General features: G+C 34.7%; 2 protein-coding genes across 4 annotated transcripts in view; both read right to left on the bottom strand.

Annotated features, from left to right (window-relative positions):
• LOC105233019 (failed axon connections) overlaps positions 1-7,772 on the bottom strand; it is a 28,381-nt gene extending 20,609 nt beyond the window's left edge. The window contains exon 1 of one of the 2 annotated variants that reach the window (XM_011214949.4): positions 6,966-7,772. In XM_011214949.4, coding sequence (XP_011213251.2) covers positions 6,966-7,370 — 405 coding nt within the window. In that variant the 5' untranslated portion in view covers positions 7,371-7,772. The remainder of the gene's footprint in view (positions 1-6,965) is intronic. The other variant, XM_011214950.4, reaches the window with a different exon arrangement.
• LOC125778799 (uncharacterized) overlaps positions 1-18,287 on the bottom strand; it is a 209,016-nt gene that overhangs the window by 58,610 nt on the left and 132,119 nt on the right. The window lies entirely within an intron of this gene.

Below are 18,287 nucleotides of genomic sequence, written 5' to 3'. Positions count from 1 at the left end.
CCGCCGTTGAGAGTAATAATAAGAGTTGCCAAAGCCTATGCCTCAGTGGAACTCTATTTTTGGGTTTATACGGGAGAAAGTGTTAATTCTGCGGTACATTTCTGTTGAACTTTTTCGGGTTTTTTCTTTGCGTGCAATATTGAAAATAGTTTTAAGATATGGTTAGGACATTCAAAAAAATTGTTTGAGCATTTGACCTTATTCTATTCTTTGTACATCTTTCCAAAACGGCCAAAGGTCAAAAATGTAGCTGCGAAGGGTAGGCGTACAGCTGCAGCGTTTCCTTATTAAAAAACTTGAATAATACATTTTAATATATTTTAAACCACAACTTTGAAACACACACTTACTGTAAATCAGTAATATTAATAATAAAAATTAACACCTTGAGGAATTTCAATGCTTTAAACAACTGTTTCTAATTAGCTGTCGCACTTATTTCACCTTCTCTATCGTAATGCATTTACTACTTATTTGGGAAAAATTAAAAGAACTTTAACTTCACAACTACACAACAGAGTGAATTTAGTAGTAAATACAGTAACACGAACGATAAAAGACTTTTAGGAATATATCAAAAAATTTTATCATTATACTCATCAGCCACCTACAAAAAAGGGAGCGTTTTTAATTAGCTGTCAACAGCTGTATATACAAGTATATATACATATGTATGTATATATGTTATATAAAACAAGCAATTCCAAAAAGTTTGTCGTATACTCCCGTATCTAAAGAAGTTTCGATTCAGAGAGGCATACATTGTTTCGACATGAGTGTACATTTGTGTGACAGATGTGCTGAACACAATGACCGCGACAGACTGCAAACGACATCTATCAAAAATTTAATTACACACGTTCTTATGGACACAGTTAATTTGACAGCTGCACGACTACACGATTGCAGGCCGACAGTTGTCGCTCTCGCTAACTTCAATATATTTTTATATTTGCCAACGACAGTAGGACGACAGTAGAGTTGAAGGTAGAGAGATGAGGTAGAGTGGCGATGTCACTAATATTTTAAATGTAAAATTATTCACAGCTCCAACAAACTTGACGTTACTTTACAAATAAAAGCATAAAAAAGCTCTATTACATCATTTTTAATAACAATTGATAATTTAAAACAAAAATATTTACCTACATATTTACTTATTTTTTGCATCAAAAACTTCACTTTGAACAAAATATTAAAATTTCATTGAAGTGAAAGGTATTAGTATGGCCACAACGAAATTGTGTACATACAAAATGGACAACTGCGTTGTTTTGTGTACATGCTGGCCATTGTTACGTCGCTGCCTTCTTACAAATGTTCATGTAGTAGGATTCACAACGCTATTTTCAGTTCACTGCCGTGCTGCTGCAGTCTGTCGCGGTCATTGTGTTCAGCACAAGACTAACAGTGCGACAGTACATACAGATACAGATTGGTATATATAAACCAATCGCCTTTACTTAACTAAATAATTTTATAAGTATATGTATGTGGACATTAATAATTTATAAAAGTCAATGAGCGGCGTTTGTTAAACAAATTATGGAATTTATTTCTTTTTTATTGAGTCTAATCATTTTTTTGTGCCCATAAAAATATTCAATTGTTTTTAAAGGATATTTATTCATTGTAACATATGTACATATGTATGTAATTGTGCCAACGAATTAATCAGGCTCGTTTATGACGCTTAGAGCGTTTTAATTGATTATCATTTAATTAGCTCTTGAGACTTTTGCGGTCGTTGACGGTACACAAGCGAAGTTAAGTTAGAAGAAAGGAACATAATAAAAAATACGATAAATAAATAAATAACATAGTTTCATATAACAATGAATCAGAGAATTTTTGCCTAAAAGGCATTTATCAGGGTATACATATGTGGATTTTCTCCACATACATTGTTTGGAATTGTATATCAAATTTGTGCATGCAGATGCAAACATCCATTCAAATGACCATTATTATTATAAAAACACACATACATAAATGTATATGTACACACAGCTATATACATACATACATGAGAGACGAGTAACTTTAAGATTGTCACGATCGAAACAAATAGGGATGCTTGATATTGGCGTTGGTCTATGCATTTTATTGTTTCTGTTTCTATTATATCTATACCCTGAACAGGGTATGTTAAGTTTGTCACGAAGTTTGTAACACCCAAGAGGAAGCGTCGGAGACCCTATAAAGTATATATATAAATGATTAGTGTGTTGAGCTGAGTCGATTTAGCCATGTCCGTCTGTCTGTATATATACGAACTAGTCCCTCAGTTTTTAAGATATCGTTTTAAAATTTTGCAAACATCATTTTCTCTTCAAGAAGCTGCTCATTTGTCGGAACTGCTGATATCGAACCACTATAACATATAGCTGCCATACAAACTGACGATCGGAATGAAGTTCTTGTATTTAAAACTTTTGCATTTGACAATGTATCTTCACAAAAGATGGCACAGATTACTTTCTAGGGCAACAATGTAATCTCCGAAGAAATTGTTCAGATCGGCTTACTATAGCATATATGTAGCTGCCATGTAAACTTAACACATAGTTACTAAAAGATATGCACCTGTGAAGGGTATATTAGCTTCGGTGCAGCCGAAGTTAACGTTTTTTCTTGTTTTTTTTTTATTCCTATGCTGTTGTCTTTAATGAAACACAATTACGATACAATGACACGAACGGATGTTTATTAGTAAACTTTTCTCAGTTTACATTAATAACCGTATCTGTCTGATGGCTTTCCGCTGATAACACTGACTCGCTTAGTATAAGAAAAACAGTTACGCTCAATTGGTAGATGGCATACTGACGTTTATCTATCATATACTTATACTTGTATAATACTTAATAACAATATAAGGAAATGAAATGTTCGCGTTGTTATACAAACATTGCTATTCTTCCCGTTTAACGCGGTTTCTAGATGCGTGAGTAATAGCTATTGTTGTTTTGTGCATGCGCGCCTTATCTCTTAAACCAAGGCTATACACAAAGAAGCGAATAATAATTAACGTGACAGCAACAACACAGAGAAGGAGGCCAATGCCGTCAAAGCCGAGTCGTCACTTCACATAATCATTGCAGTCGAAGCAGAATTGTTTACTTTCCATTTCCAAACCGTCGGCTGTGCTGTCTTCCGCACAATCGCCACTGTCGTCACAAGCGCTCACTGTACGGAGAAGCGCGCCTATAAACGAACTGCATATAGTAGCTCAACTATGCATGGTTATATGGGTGTGTGAGCCTATAAGTGGTTATATGCATGTGTGTAAGGATATGTTTTTTATTCTATATAAGTAGATGCCCCACCCCATGCCGGCCAATGCGTCAACAATACGACCACAACACAAAAGCAATAACATTCGCTACAGTAGTAACTGCTGTCCTTAAATAATAATTACAAATTTCAATCGAAAATTCCATAGATTTTGTATAGCACATATCTAAATAAACGCTTAGGGTTAATTTTAAAAATTAATTTTTTTTAATTTCTTGACACTCCATGTTTAAAGCATATACAAGTGAATGAAAATATTATTAATAAATTAATTTGTTTTGATTTTAATTAATTTTTTTCTCATTTTAAAATTTAAGAGAGAAATTGACATAAAAGTTGATGCTATATTTAAGGCTTGCGGGGCGGCGTTAACTTGGTAACGAAACCCCCCCTACCGCCCTTAACGCTCTTATTTAAGTATGCCAAGTATGCTTTATAAGAAGCAGCAACGCTGTGAATCATATCAGGCGTGAAAAGAGTGGGGTCCGAACATTGGCTGTGATAAAATGTCAAAGAAACACTAAAAGAATTAACAGAGCAGCGCTGAGATACTGTAATGAGCTGTTGATCTGAGCGACAAATAGGCAAACGCACCATTGTCGCATGTACAAAAATTAAGCAAACAACAACTACAGTTGAATCATAAATGCTCAAACACAAATACAATGTACCATATACATATGTATATGTAAGTATTTTTTATGTGTGTTTAGTCTTGCGTGCATTCATGCATTTTACTTGAAAGCAGAAACTGTAGTATTTTATATTATATTTTACACCATTTTCTGGTATTTAACGACTGTACATCAAGCTAATGTACGGGTAAACTAATCTGCTGAAGTTCGCATATGATTTTTTTTCTTTTTAGTGTAGGGCCGATATCCACAGTTCCAGTGGATTGATAAAGTAACTAACAGTAGGAGTGTTGAGTTTGGTCATTTGTTTAGGGGTTGTTACTTGTAATGTATTGAATTTGAATATCTCGTTATGAGGGTGATAGTTGATTGGTTGGTTGGTAGTGTGTGTGCGATACAAGTATTTAGTGAAATGGTGGAAAAGCTGAACTTGTCAAGTTTAAGCACATTAAAAATTGTTCATCAATTTTAATTAATTATTAAAAATGTATTGATTTTATTGAATTATAGCAGACAAATAGCACTAACAGTAATTAAAAAACAAAAGACATGCTTATACGAAAGTATGTGTGAAAGAAATAAAGATGAAAAAATTTAGCATTAAAGTAATTTATATATTAAGTGTCACAAAAATTATATACTGTATTGTCACGTTTTCCTTCGTAAATTTTTTCGAGATACTAATAACAGCTAAAATATTAATGAAATGAGAAGATAGATAGAAAGATAGATATTAGTAATATTGTGTCTTCATTCCTACATAGTAGCAAAAATAATTATATACATTTTGATTAAAATTATTTTATTAATTATAGTTTCAAACACGTAAGGTTACGATTACAAATTTGTTCAGCATTTCATGTTAGTTTCTATTTAATAACTCTTGTGAATATATAAAAAAAACTAATTTATTTTGGCAAAATAGCAATAAAATACCTTTTTTTTATAAATTTAAGTACAAAAGTTATTATTCATTCTTTACAAAATATTTTCTTTTGAAAAATGGAATTCAAAGCATATTTATATTCGTAAGAAAATAATTTATTTTTGTCATATAAAAAATCAATTTATGATCATAAATATAAAAACATAGTATTTCTTTCATGGAAAAATATAAAAAAGAAATAAACTCATAAGCATTCTTGAAATTAAAAAAAAATATATACTTTTATTTAATAAATTAAAAAGACAACCTCTAAAGCATACTTAAATTAATTTAAATATTATATCAAAAAAAAAAAAATATATACATATATAAAAAAAATAATGTACTCGATATATAGATTAAAAAGTAGTATCTTGATTAATATTTTTGAAGAGTATTTTGATATTTTACGAATGTACTATAAATGTCTATCCTTAGAATCCCAGTCAAGGTATATTATAACATTTCTGCCTTTTTTCCATCTAAACTCATAAATAAAAATTGCAATTATTTTACTATTCTTGAGTTATTAAAACTAATATTTTATTTTCATATGTATGTGAATATATTTCACGTTGAAGTAAAGCAAGGAAAGTATTAAAGGGTAGGTAGGTATCAAAAAAATATATACATATATACATATGTACATATGTAAGCAAATATTAATGAAATGTTCTTTTCTGTTACAAATTATTACGGGGAAAAGCCTCAAAGCACACATACAAACCTTTGGTATGCAGGTTAAATGCACCCGTTGCAGAAAAATGTAATATTTTACTCTAATAACAAAATAAAAAAATAATAATAGTAAACGCCAATCTTGTTTGCAATTAAAAACTAAAATGCTTTGTAAACAAAATTTTAAGGTAATACGAAAATACAGAGCAAATTAGTGTGCAAAAACTTTTTTTCTATGAATATCGCGCAAATAAACCAACTATTTGCGCATATGTATGTATGTACATATGTATATGTACTGAAGCAGGCATACATGTATATACATACATACATACTTGCAATTAAGCGTGTGTATATTTGTACATATGTATGTATAAGCAAGAGTTGCTCTATTTCTGTTTTGTATCTCATTTAACGACTTCGTGCCCCCTGGTGTGCTGCAATCGATCCTGCAACGCAGTGATATGAATTAAGCATAGAATTGTATGGATGTATCATACATATGTATGTATGTACATATATGAATATATGTTTATACGTACATATGTGTATGTATTACAAAATTTTATACAAGTGCTTTGTTATACTTTCATTTCAATTTGAAACAACTTTGAATACCTGATTTCAAACCAGCATGCTATTTACATACATTATTATTGCAAACTTTCAGAGCTGCAACACCTGCACATCATTTAAAAAGAATAAAAGCATACATAAATATGAAAACACACACGTATTCCCATTTCAAGTTAACATGTACATGTAGTATGCAGCTTTATTGCAATATAACGCGTACATATGTATGTAACTATGGTTAGGTTCCATTTCGCTCTCGCGAGGCAACATAAATAAAAGAGTAACAGCAGAATGAGTGATACCTTTGCTCGTGTGAGCGCAAGTAAGCATATGCACGCATGTATACATATTGCGCGGTACAGGCCGGGTAGTGTAGCGACACTGGAAGCGCCTTTCCAGTCTCAACAACAACTCAACTCATAGCAACCAACCAGCTTATGCTCAGCGCGAACAAGGAGTGATGCACAACAAGGAAGAGTGCAAGTCAAGGCAAGGCAACTGCCCTTTTTCCAGCGGAAACACTGTATGTGAATATGTGAGACATAAAATTCAATATGGCGAGTTTTGAATTTTTGTGTGGGGATATGAATTGACAAAGTGTATGCGGTGGCGGTGGTGTTGTTATAATGTATAGCGTACATATGCGCACACAGATTTACATATCTACCTAGCTACATAAATACATATACACATTTTTCACCTATGTATGCCTGAATATTGAATTCTGTATTACCCTAACTAGCCATATATAGATTTTGTCCCATCATTTTATCTGGATTTAACATGTACATAATTAAAATCTTTTCTGTGCAAATATATCAATGTATGTATGTGTGTAGATCAAAATTTCTTACCTCGTATTTGAGGCCGGCCAGACGCAGCCATGTTTCAACTTTTAGACAATATGGTGATAGCGATGGCAGCAAAGGAGTGCGGGAGAACTGATACAGATATATGACATCCTTCTCAAAGTTCGTTTTATGCACATTGAACTTTGGTGCTGGTTCGGTTTTGCTGTTGGCTGCTGCTGCAGCAGTAGCATTGTCTCCATCTTTCTTTGTGTCTTCACCGGCCGACGCCTTTGTGTCGTCACCTTTCTCTTGTGCGTTCGCTGTATCAGCACCATTGCTTTCAGCGTTATTCTCCTTGACTGCTACTGCTTCTGTAGCTGTTATTTCTGGCTTGGTCGCTGCCGTCGCCGCCGCCTCTTCAGCAACCTTATTTTCAGTGACTGGTGTCTGACTTACCTCGGATGCCATTTTTATATATGTATTATATATATGTAAATATATATATTTGTGTTTTTTGAATTTATTTAATTGTTTAGTGATTTTAGTTTCTACTAAGTTTTGATTTTGTGGATTTATATTATTTATAATTTTTTACAAAAACTTTAGATTCACTACAAGAACTTGAAACTCCCAATTTTTATCTGGGATAAGGAATGACTTTCCACTGCTAATGCTACAGCACTAAGTGTACACACAATGGAATAAACAAGTAAATGTATACATATAGAGACAGCTAAAAAATCCTTATGTACTACTTCACTTATTAAAGCCACAAAATGCAAAATCGGCACGACTACACACACCTTACCCGACGAAATCACAAACAAAACTGAAAGAGAAAAGAGAAACAACTTCGCTAAACCACTCTGATCACTCGAAGCAAACCAGTATAAATGCACTGTATCTACTAGTAGCGGTGTGCATTCAGGGTTAACGGCTTCGTACTAAAAATTTTCCTACTTTTCCAACGGTTTTCCAGTGAAAATATAGACATAAACCGCAACCCGTATCAAATACTACACTGCCTCTGCATTTTCCATGGAAAAGAAAATTGCAAGCAAGCCTAAAATAAGTGGCGATGTAGACATCAATTTAATAATTGTATAATTGATCATATTTCAATATTTAAAATATTAAACTTTATGATTGTCAATATTTAAAATATTTTATGATTGTTCAATTCTATTATTTTCACAATTTACATATATTAAAACGCAAGTAATAACTGAACCGAGCCTTAATTAACATTAGGAAAGTATACATAATTTATTAATAAAGTACCAATTTTAGACAGTTGTAACAGTTTTTATTAAAATATTAGTACAATTAATTAGTTCATTGTATTAAGTATCATATGCTGAACACACAGAGTGCGACAGACTTCAAATACACACGTTCTTATGGACACAGTTATTCAGACAGCTGCCCGACTACATAGCTGTGTCCATAAAAACGTGGTACTTTAATATTTGACAGATGTCGCTTTTTATGTGTTCAGCACATAAATTTTAGAAGGTAGTAGCAACGGCTCAGAAGTATATTTGTAGATACAAACCCCTTTCGGCACACAGAGTTGTAATTATATAGTACGTTTGACTTATGCTTCATTTAGTTTTTCACGTGCCGCCTTTCCGTTGTGACAACGTAATGGTTGTGTTTCTCATTTGAGCAATATTGCTGTTTCAATGTAAGTGAAAACTCAACACCGTTTCTATCGTCCATAACGTGTAGTTATTTATTAATACGTAGACCATTAAAATACGCAGACATTAAATTATAAATAAAAATCTAGATGCGGGCAATCATGTGCTATATACAAATTAGGGCACGATTCCGATTACTTTGGCGGCGGGGTAAAAAAACCGAATTTCCGTATAAATGGGGTATGTACGGATAGGGGGGCTTCTATAGAGGTGGAATATCCAAAAATCATGTGAAAATAGCTAATATTTTTAAAAATATTCACGTTTAAAAAATCAAAAATTCGCACTAAGAACACATGTTATTTCTCCATGTTTCACAGAAATTTTCACGTTTTTATTTCACTATAATTAAATATACACTCTTAACATTGAAATCAGTTCGATTTTCACTTTCATTTCTTAATTTTTCAGCCAAATTTAGTAATTTAAAATCACATATAAAATTTATGCCTGAAAAGTTTAGAGTGTTTATATTTACGAGGAAAACCAGCGTTGCCACACCTTAAAAACCAAAAGTGAAGAATTTTTTAGCGTTTCACAGCGTTTTTATCTCGATATTCGCAATATACGAGTCTGATCGTGAATTGGCAAAAATGAGAAATACATAATAGGAAAATTTATAATTAATTATTATTGCAGAAAGAAGAAGAATTTGGACACAGAAGAATTTTGAACACCGGGGTTTTGGACCGACCAGGGATATTATTTTTCGAGCGCTCGATGTATGTATTTCTCATTTTTGCCAATTCACGATCAGACTCGTATATTGCGAATATCGATATTTTTATTTCTTTTATTTTTCCAATTATTATTATTTTTATAATATGTATTTCTCATTTTTACAAATTTTCTTTCTGACTCGAATATTGAGAATATCGATATTTTAATTTCTTTTTATTTTTCCAATTAATAACATAAAATTAAATAACGCGCCATACATATTCGTGAATCGGAATTAAAAACGAATTTTTTAAGACAATTCCCGTGAAAATTGGTGCACGTTTTCGGAAAAGCCGCTCTGCTGAACATTTACCGTATATAATATTGCTTATTTGCTTAATAAATTTATACAAGAAAATATCCATATGCATGAATAGAGGAATTTTTGCGAAAAAAGAGGAATTTCACGAATTGCCTTATCATCACATGGCAGCGCTCCATTTCGTCGTAATTTTTGGTAAACAAATGAGGTTCAAACAAGTGTAAAATGTAATTTTTAAAATAATGATTTTTTAGGTAAAAAACCTGTTAAATGTGTAAAATGTAGTTTTATTTAAAAGTTAATAGTGTAAATTAATTAATTTGAAGTGAAAAATGCGAAAAAAGTGCGTTTAATGTGGTGAAATAGCGTCTTGAAATGGTCCAATTTTGCGATTTTTCGGACTTTAAGGTCGAATATCTCGTAAACTAAGCGTTTGCGGACCCTATAACCCTATATATTTTTTAATCAGGAGGACTTCCTCTTTCCAACGGTACCTTCAGATCGCGGCGCCAAAGTAATCGGAATTGTGCCCAAATTAGTATGAATAAAAATACATTTACGTATTTATGTTTAAATAATTCGGACAAAATTTCATTTGTAAATTTGTATGTGTTTCATACATGTGTGAATGAAAAGATATTTATGTATGTTAATATATATTAATATGTTGTAATGCTGCAGCTGATATTGATATCAGACTGGACAAGGATGCAAGACAAATGGGTCTGGCAGTGAACGAGGGCAAGAAGAAATACATATCTCCTGTCATCAAACAAACAGTTGTCGCACTTGCGACGTGGCTCTCACGTCACTGTTGACAACAGTCGAGAGTGTTTTACGTGGGATCCTACCTGCGAAGGCCTAATTCCACGGTGCTCAGAAGCACAACGGATCAATAAAATGCGTCGATCAGCGCCCTGAAAACTGGAAAACGATTTTCAGTACCAATCGGCAGTGTGCCATGGACACACTAACCACCTCGGTGGGGTTCGAGGCCCATCTAAAACCTCTTCCGTACTATGTTCACGGCGCCAGGTTGCAATGCAACTCCACATTTGAACTGACAAAGTCAGTTATTCCCGCGATTTGGGTTTTAATCACAGCCACCTCGAATCTCCACAAAGGGCCAAACCCAATGAGCAGATTGGAGTTTTACCTCCAAGGGCTTACTGCTCCCCGTGGTACCAGGTTAAAATCTCTGGTAAGACCTTGTAACCGAAGTTACTACCAGTTGAGTTTTCACACAACTCTGGACTGGCGGCCAGGATCTTAGTCGCCTCTTACGACAGGCATGCCTTACCACGGGTATATTCGCTCCCCCCCCTGCACCAAGGGGGTCCCCCCCAACCCGCAGGGGAGTCACTGTTGACAGTCATAACTTTGAAGTCGTAGATAATTTCGTCTATCTTGGAACCAGTGTAAACACCACTAACAATGTAAGTCTGGAAATCCAACGCAGGATAACTCTTGCCAACAGGTGCTACTTCGGACTGAGTAGGCAATTGAGAAGTAAAGTCCCCTCCCGACGAACAAAAACCAAACTCTATAATCACTCATAATTCCCGTCCTGTTATATGGTGCAGAGGCTTGGACGATAACAACAAGCGACGTCGACGTTGCGAGTTTTCGAGAGAAAAGTTCTGCGAAAGATTTATGGTCCTTTACACGTTGGCCACTGCGAATATCGCATTCGATGGAACGATGAGCTGTATGAGTTATACGACGACATTGACATATCGCTCATTTGTTGCAATCCCGGAATAAATCAAAAAACGTGATTTTTGAGTTAATGCTGCAGAATTGTTCGTTATATCATACTTCAGTTTGAGTGAAAAATTCATATGAATACCTCTTATATGCTCCGCTTGAGAAGATGTGTAAGGTTGGAGTCACCGTGTAAAGTTGTAGTCAGTTGAAAACTTTAAACGCGTTTTCTGGAGAATCGACTTTTTTGACTTATGCCGGTCTTGCAGCAAATGAGCGGTATGTAGTTCAGTAAATTAAAAGACAGCGGCTACGCTGGCTAGGTCATGTTGTCTTTCACATATTGAAGTCCTAAAATTAAATAATATTATTATATCTACATACAAGGTCTGTCGCAAAAGAAACAGGAATGTTAAAAAAACAACAAAAAATTAATATTTTTCAAAAGTTATATTTTCTTATTCAAAGTAGTTTCCTTGTGCTTCGATACAGCGTTTAGCCCGGTCAATTGGCATTTCAAATGAGTGTTTAAGGTCATTTTTCGGAATGCTCTTGAGAATATCGGTCGTCGCCTTTTGGATAGCTGAAATGTCCTGAAACCAGTGTCCTTTCATGGGCAAATGAAGTTTTCCAAATAGGTAAAAATCACAGGGTGCCAGATAAGTTGAGTGATTAATGGTTAATATGGCGTTTCTTGTCAAAAAATCAGTGACAAGCGTCGACCGATGTCACGGCGCATTATCGTGCAACAGGCGCCAGGACCCTGCCTCAGGGTATTATGGTCGAGCACGACGAATGCGTGACAAAACACGCTTCATAACACCAAGGTAAAACACGGCATTAATCGTTCGGCCAGGTGGGACGAACTCTCGGTGTACAATACAATCGTAAAAACAAATCAGCATTGTCTTTATTGTTGACTTCTGAAGACGACTTTTTTTCGGTGATAGCTCTCGTCCTCACGACCTTCTTGGAATCGCTTAAACCACTAATGCACATTACTACGCGATAGGCACTGATCACCATAAACTTTTTTCATCATTTGAAATGTTTCAGTAAACGTTTCCCCAAGTTTAAAACAAAATTTAATATTTGCTCTTTGTTCAAAATGCATTTTACGACCATTGTAGTTATCCAATTGTCTTCAAATTTTTACGAAATGTCAATCAAGATCAAACTTTTTATTTCATATACCCACCAATAGGTGGCGCCACCAGAAACAGTTATATTTAAAAAGTTCGGTTTCTTTTGCGACAGACCTTGTATATGCAGCAAATTCAATAGATTTGCAAAATCCTCACTTTTCTTATTTGTCCATTTCTTTATTTTGTCTTGTTTGTTTATGTAAATCAGTTGGTTCGCAGCAAAGTGCCTTTCACTTCATGTGGTGAGTGCTTTTTTCTTGTAAGGAATGCTCAAAAACCTATTAACTGTCAATATTGGAAAATATAATTATATAGATATGTACATATCTAAAATTATAAATATATACATTTTAAACTTGTAATATTATTAAATTAAATTGTTTATATTGCAAGAATGTAGTTTATCTTAAGTAATTTCTAAAAAAAATTAATACCAACGATAATTACAAGTCAGATATTAAATACTCTTCCCTTCAAGGAGACAAGAATTGTGTCGTTTGCTGCAAAAATATTAACTATAATAAAAGGCCTTGCCATTTACGCCCGGTGTTAACGACATATTACTAAACCATAACAAGCAAGATGGTAGAAAACTGTGCGAAAAATTATTACCTTGAGTAAGAGTTCGTTTATGTGGTAAAACATGTTCTATGTAAACTGGCCATAAATCCTGTGAAAGAGAGTGGGTGAGGAGATCACCCATGACTCTTAGCAGGTCCAGGGTTCTTAGGAGGCCTGGTACTGTGCCACAATTTTTGAAATATTGTTTTTTGTTCTCCTTCATATGGGGACAGTTCTCTTAGCCGGAAAAAACACAGTGGCTACCCGGTTATGAGGAGTTTTACCAAAACATCGCCATTCGTATATTCTGCCAACTACGAATTTCGCTGTCTAGTTCTAGATTCTATTTATTTGCCTTTCTCCGTTGCGTTAATTTCCAACTTCAAATCAATCTGTAATCGATAAACATTACAAAAATTAATTATGTAGTCTGTTCCGTTCTTCTCTATAACTTTCCTCAAACGTTCTTCCAAAGTTCCGTTGCACCGTTATACCATGCCATCGGACTACGGATGAAGTTTTGTTGTATGGGGTTTCCAAATACCAAGTTCCTGGCACATCTCCTCAATTAGATCTAAATCAAATTCCTCCCTTGGTCAAAATGTTATTCTATTGAAACACCAATTATGGATCACACCTCTTGGTTAGGAGTTGCGTATACCCCAGGCTATTTGCTGAAATAGTCCATGACTACCAAAATATATTTGTTTTTTAATTTACTGATAGGAAATGGACCAGCTACGTCTATGGCAATTCGCTCAAAGGGCGTTCGCTAATTGATCTGTTTCATCTGATCATGACTCCTCGATCTCGGTCCTTTAGCTGCAATACACTGGGTATAATTGGTGATCAACTCCTTAACTGATTGCCGATAACTTATCTAATAAATTTACTTCAGAACTTCGGAACATCTAGGTAGCAAGAAACTATCTTTTTATAGTCACAGAACCTCATGCTGCCATAGGGATGCAAGTCAAAAATATGCCTCGATGTTTTTTCCGATATGATGCATCCAAACATTTCGATGTATCGTATAAATACATCGATATTTTCGACATATCGAATTAAATTACTAACAGATTCTTTCAATTAAAAAAAATAATAAAATAAGTAAGAAAATTATACAATAAAGTTTATTGTTAATTTACATCCATACTATTCATAAATGCCAACGTTTATTATCCAAGCTTTATAGAAATAAAATTTTGTTTGTACGTTTTGCCTGAAGTCTATTTCGCTGTTGATTTGACACTTGAGAAGTCTTCAAAAAAAGTCAGAAGCTACTGAAGTCGCGACAATCGTTAAATGCTTATGTGGAACAGTTTTGGAAATTGCTGTTTAAAATCTGCCAAAATCTCCAAAGGATTTTCATTTAACCCGCCAACTGATGCTTTTAAGTAGACTGATAGCGCATCGGAAAAACTTTCTTCGTTTCTCTGGGATTTACAATTTGTGTGCACTAATTTGTGGTGTTCGAAATGGTTTTCGCTAAGACTGGTATTTATAAGATTCTTAATTTTTTGGATGGCATTTGCGCAGGCTAACGGATCGTGGAAATGGATTTTTTTGAATCGTGGGTCCAATAGCGTGAAAATAGCTAAAACTGAAACATTCTCAATACCACCCATTCATTTGTTGATTTCCATTTAGAGTTAATTTTTGTACCTCCAATAAAACCGGTTCATCAAACACAAGAGCTTTGATTTTTGAAACTTTACAATGCACTACGGAAATCACGTTACTACTCGTGCAGTATTTTTCCCCTGATATTTCTTTTGTTAAGCAGTTATGACGCAAAGTTAAGTTCCATGCTCGTGAGCTATTGGAGGTGCTGTTTTATGCCAATTAAATAAAAAGGAGATATTATACACAAAATTACTAATATCTCTGAAAGTCCTAAATTCTTTCCTGTACCACTTAAAAAAAGTAAACAACTTTTTAATCATTTCGATTATTTTGCAAAATATGTATACATATGTACATGGCAACACTTATTAACATTTATAACATAGAACTCTTTTGGGGATTGGGTAAACAATTAAATGCCAATCCTAGCGCGATCCTAGATATTTATACCCTGAACAGGGTATATTAAGTTTCTCACGAAGTTTGTAACACCCAGAAGGAAGCGTCGGAGACCCTATAAAGTATATATATAAATGATCAGTATGTTGAGCTGAGTCGATTTAGCCATGTCCGTCTGTCTGTCTGTCCGTCCGTCTGTCTGTATATATACGAACTAGTCCCTCAGTTTTTAAGATATCGTTTTGAAATTTTGCAAACGTCATTTTCTCTTCAAGAAGCTGCTCATTTGTCGGAACTGCCGATATCGGACCACTATAACATATAGCTGCCATACAAACTGAACGATCGGAATGAAGTTCTTGTATGGAAAACTTTTGCATTTGACGTGGTATCTTCACGAAATTTGACATGGATTACTGCTTAAGGTAATAATATAATCTCCGAAAAAGATGTTCAGATCGGATTACTGTAGCATATAGCTTCCATAAAAACTGAACAAGATAGTTATTAAATGAAATGCATCTGTGAAGAGTATATTAGCTTCGGTGCAGCTTAAGTTAACGCTTTTTCTTGTTTTATATTAAGTGACTTTTGCTTAGCTGATCGGCCTAATAATAAAATGGAATTAATTTACAATGCATCATGTTGCAAAACGTTTCATGAAATATATTTAAATTTCGCATTTTCGCTAGTTTTCATTGTTTTACATTTTTTATTAGCGATGGTGAACGGCAGCAACAAATCCCTCCGTTCACATATCTTTTCGGTATAATTTCAATCTAGCCTTTCCAGTCATTCCAATTACAAAACTAGATCGCTAATAAAAAATGTAAAACAATGAAAATCAAAGAAAATTCGAAAATATTTCATGAAACGTTTTGCAATTTGATGCATAATAGAATTAATTTTCTATTACCAATGATTAAAAACATTTAATAATTAATATTCGCAGCCGTGTTTGAATAGCTCGGCCGGTAATACATCGGCTCCCGCTGCTTTGTTGTTCTTCAGACGGGTAATTGCTATTCGAACTTCTTCATGGTTGGGCAATGGAACGTCTGCTCCATCGTCATCGATTGGGGAATCGGATTCGCTTTCTCCTGGCGTTGTGCGTTCACTACATTCAGCAGGCTGGAGAAGTTCTACAAGAGTATGCTTCGGTCTTGAATCCTTCAGTTAGCCGCCGCATCTTTTCGTAGAATTTTCGAGCATCACCCCTGTCGGCCAGCTTATCAAGCTCACGCATTTTCACCTCTTTCTTTTTCTGTCTTCAAATGCGTCTCGCTTTCCTCTTTAACTCTCGGTATCCATCCCATCTCGCACGTGTTGTGGTCGATCGTAACGTTGCGAGGTAGGCAGCCCGTTTTCTCTCCGCTGCAACACGGCACTCCTCGTCGTACCAGATGTTCTTTTGTATTTTCCGAGAACCAATGGTTTCGGTTGCAGCTGTACGCAAAAAGCTTGAAATGCCGTCCCATAGTTCCCTTATACCGAGTTGTTGAGGAGTGCTCTCAGAGGGCAGGAGTGCAAGTCGAGTAGAAAATTGTTCGGCTATCTGTTGTGATTGCAGCTTCTCGACTTCGAACCTTCCTTGTATTTGTTGGCGTGCGTTTTTTGCTGCACAGAGGCGGGTGCGAATCTTGACTGCAACAAGATAGTGGTCCGAGTCGATGTTAAGATCTCAGAGCGCTCGCACGACATGGGTTTCGGTCTCTTCGACTAAACAACTCAACACTAAAGCTTGCGATAGAAATTCGCGCCCGAATATTTATTTTTTTGTTTCCTTTAAAGTGCTTTAGTTTTTCGCGCCCAGGTTTTTTTTCATTTTTGTACTTTTTGTTTGTGGGTTTCTCACCCGGTTTGTGTGTTGTCTGTTTGCTGTACATACATTTTCTTCTTAGATTTTAGATTTATTTAAAATCCACTAGTGCCTTTCTTTAAGGCTCGAAGGACCATATTTAAGTGTATACCCACTAGTTGATTTTTTCAATAATTCACTCACTATCACTTTATTAACAAAAGAATACAAATGTAATTTATTTAATTGATTCATAAAATATATAAAGTTTAATATAAATAAATGCATGCGAGGAATCGACGAGACGGTGTCCAGATTCAGCCAGGTGAGATGATGTTTTTCCGAATGTAGCCGGCTGGTTGCTGATGGAGCGATGACGACTCGAATGAACGTAGGATACAGAATCGGTGAATAATCGGAATGTACGTTGGCGCAGCGCTGCGTATGAAGAATGTGTTGAACCTGGTCAGGGTACCATGAGTTGATGTAGAAGTGTGGTGAGTAGTGTTGTGTAATGATGTATGAGAATGATGTCATCGGATGTGGTGTATTGTGCAGTGTTTTCTTAGAGTACGCCAGTTTTTCTCGGGTGGAGTGGGAAGCTTCACTCATTTAAACACCTATAGTTCCTTGTTCCCCGCGTTAATTCCGCACGATAGCTTGTTTTTTCTAATGAAATCTTCTTATTTCTTTCTCTAGAAAGTTTGATTAGTGGCTTAAACTTATTGAGTGCTCTTACTGGAACATGATGATGATTCATTGGCTTTCTTGCGGCGACTTTGCAACTCGATTTGGAATATCTGCTTGCTGTCCACACTACCATATCGTCCTTCGAATGCACCCGCGGCAAACTTTAGGGAACTACGCATTTTTCGATTTAAAAATATTTTTGTATTGCTCACTTTTATATACTCTAACACTTCACTAATTCATCTATATACATTTAATTCACTTTATACTATATACTGCAAAAATAATATTTAACTTTTTGTTCATTTCTATTTATTTACACAATAACAACTGTCAAAACAAACTCCTGTGTTCGTGATACATTTTTGAAATCTTGTAAATTTATTAGGGCTAATTTTGGTAACGAAATATTATCAAAATAGCTTCCGTGTCCGGTCAATAGAATGTACTTATGTCCGGTTACACTTGTATGAGTTGCTTTTCTGAGAAATAATAATGAAAACGTTGTGCTCATGAAATTTGCACAACTTATGGAAGCCTGGCGGTTACCGTCCATATAGAGAATTTTACTGTACTTAATAACGAATAATGAGCGTTAAGTTGTTTGAGAAAATAAGTCTATAGCCATTAAACTAGGAGTTTTATTTAATAATCTAGTGATCGAACTCAAGAGTGAGTTACAAGTTACGATTTATTGAAAAATCGATTGCAATACGATATTGCTCTACAGTTACAAATGACAATTAAGATTTGTTATTTTAATATGTCACTATTGAT

The sequence above is a fragment of the Bactrocera dorsalis genome, chromosome 5, assembly GCF_023373825.1.
Source record: "Bactrocera dorsalis isolate Fly_Bdor chromosome 5, ASM2337382v1, whole genome shotgun sequence".
Lineage (NCBI taxonomy): Eukaryota > Metazoa > Arthropoda > Insecta > Diptera > Tephritidae > Bactrocera > Bactrocera dorsalis.
This window is presented reverse-complemented; position numbering and strand designations above follow the sequence as displayed.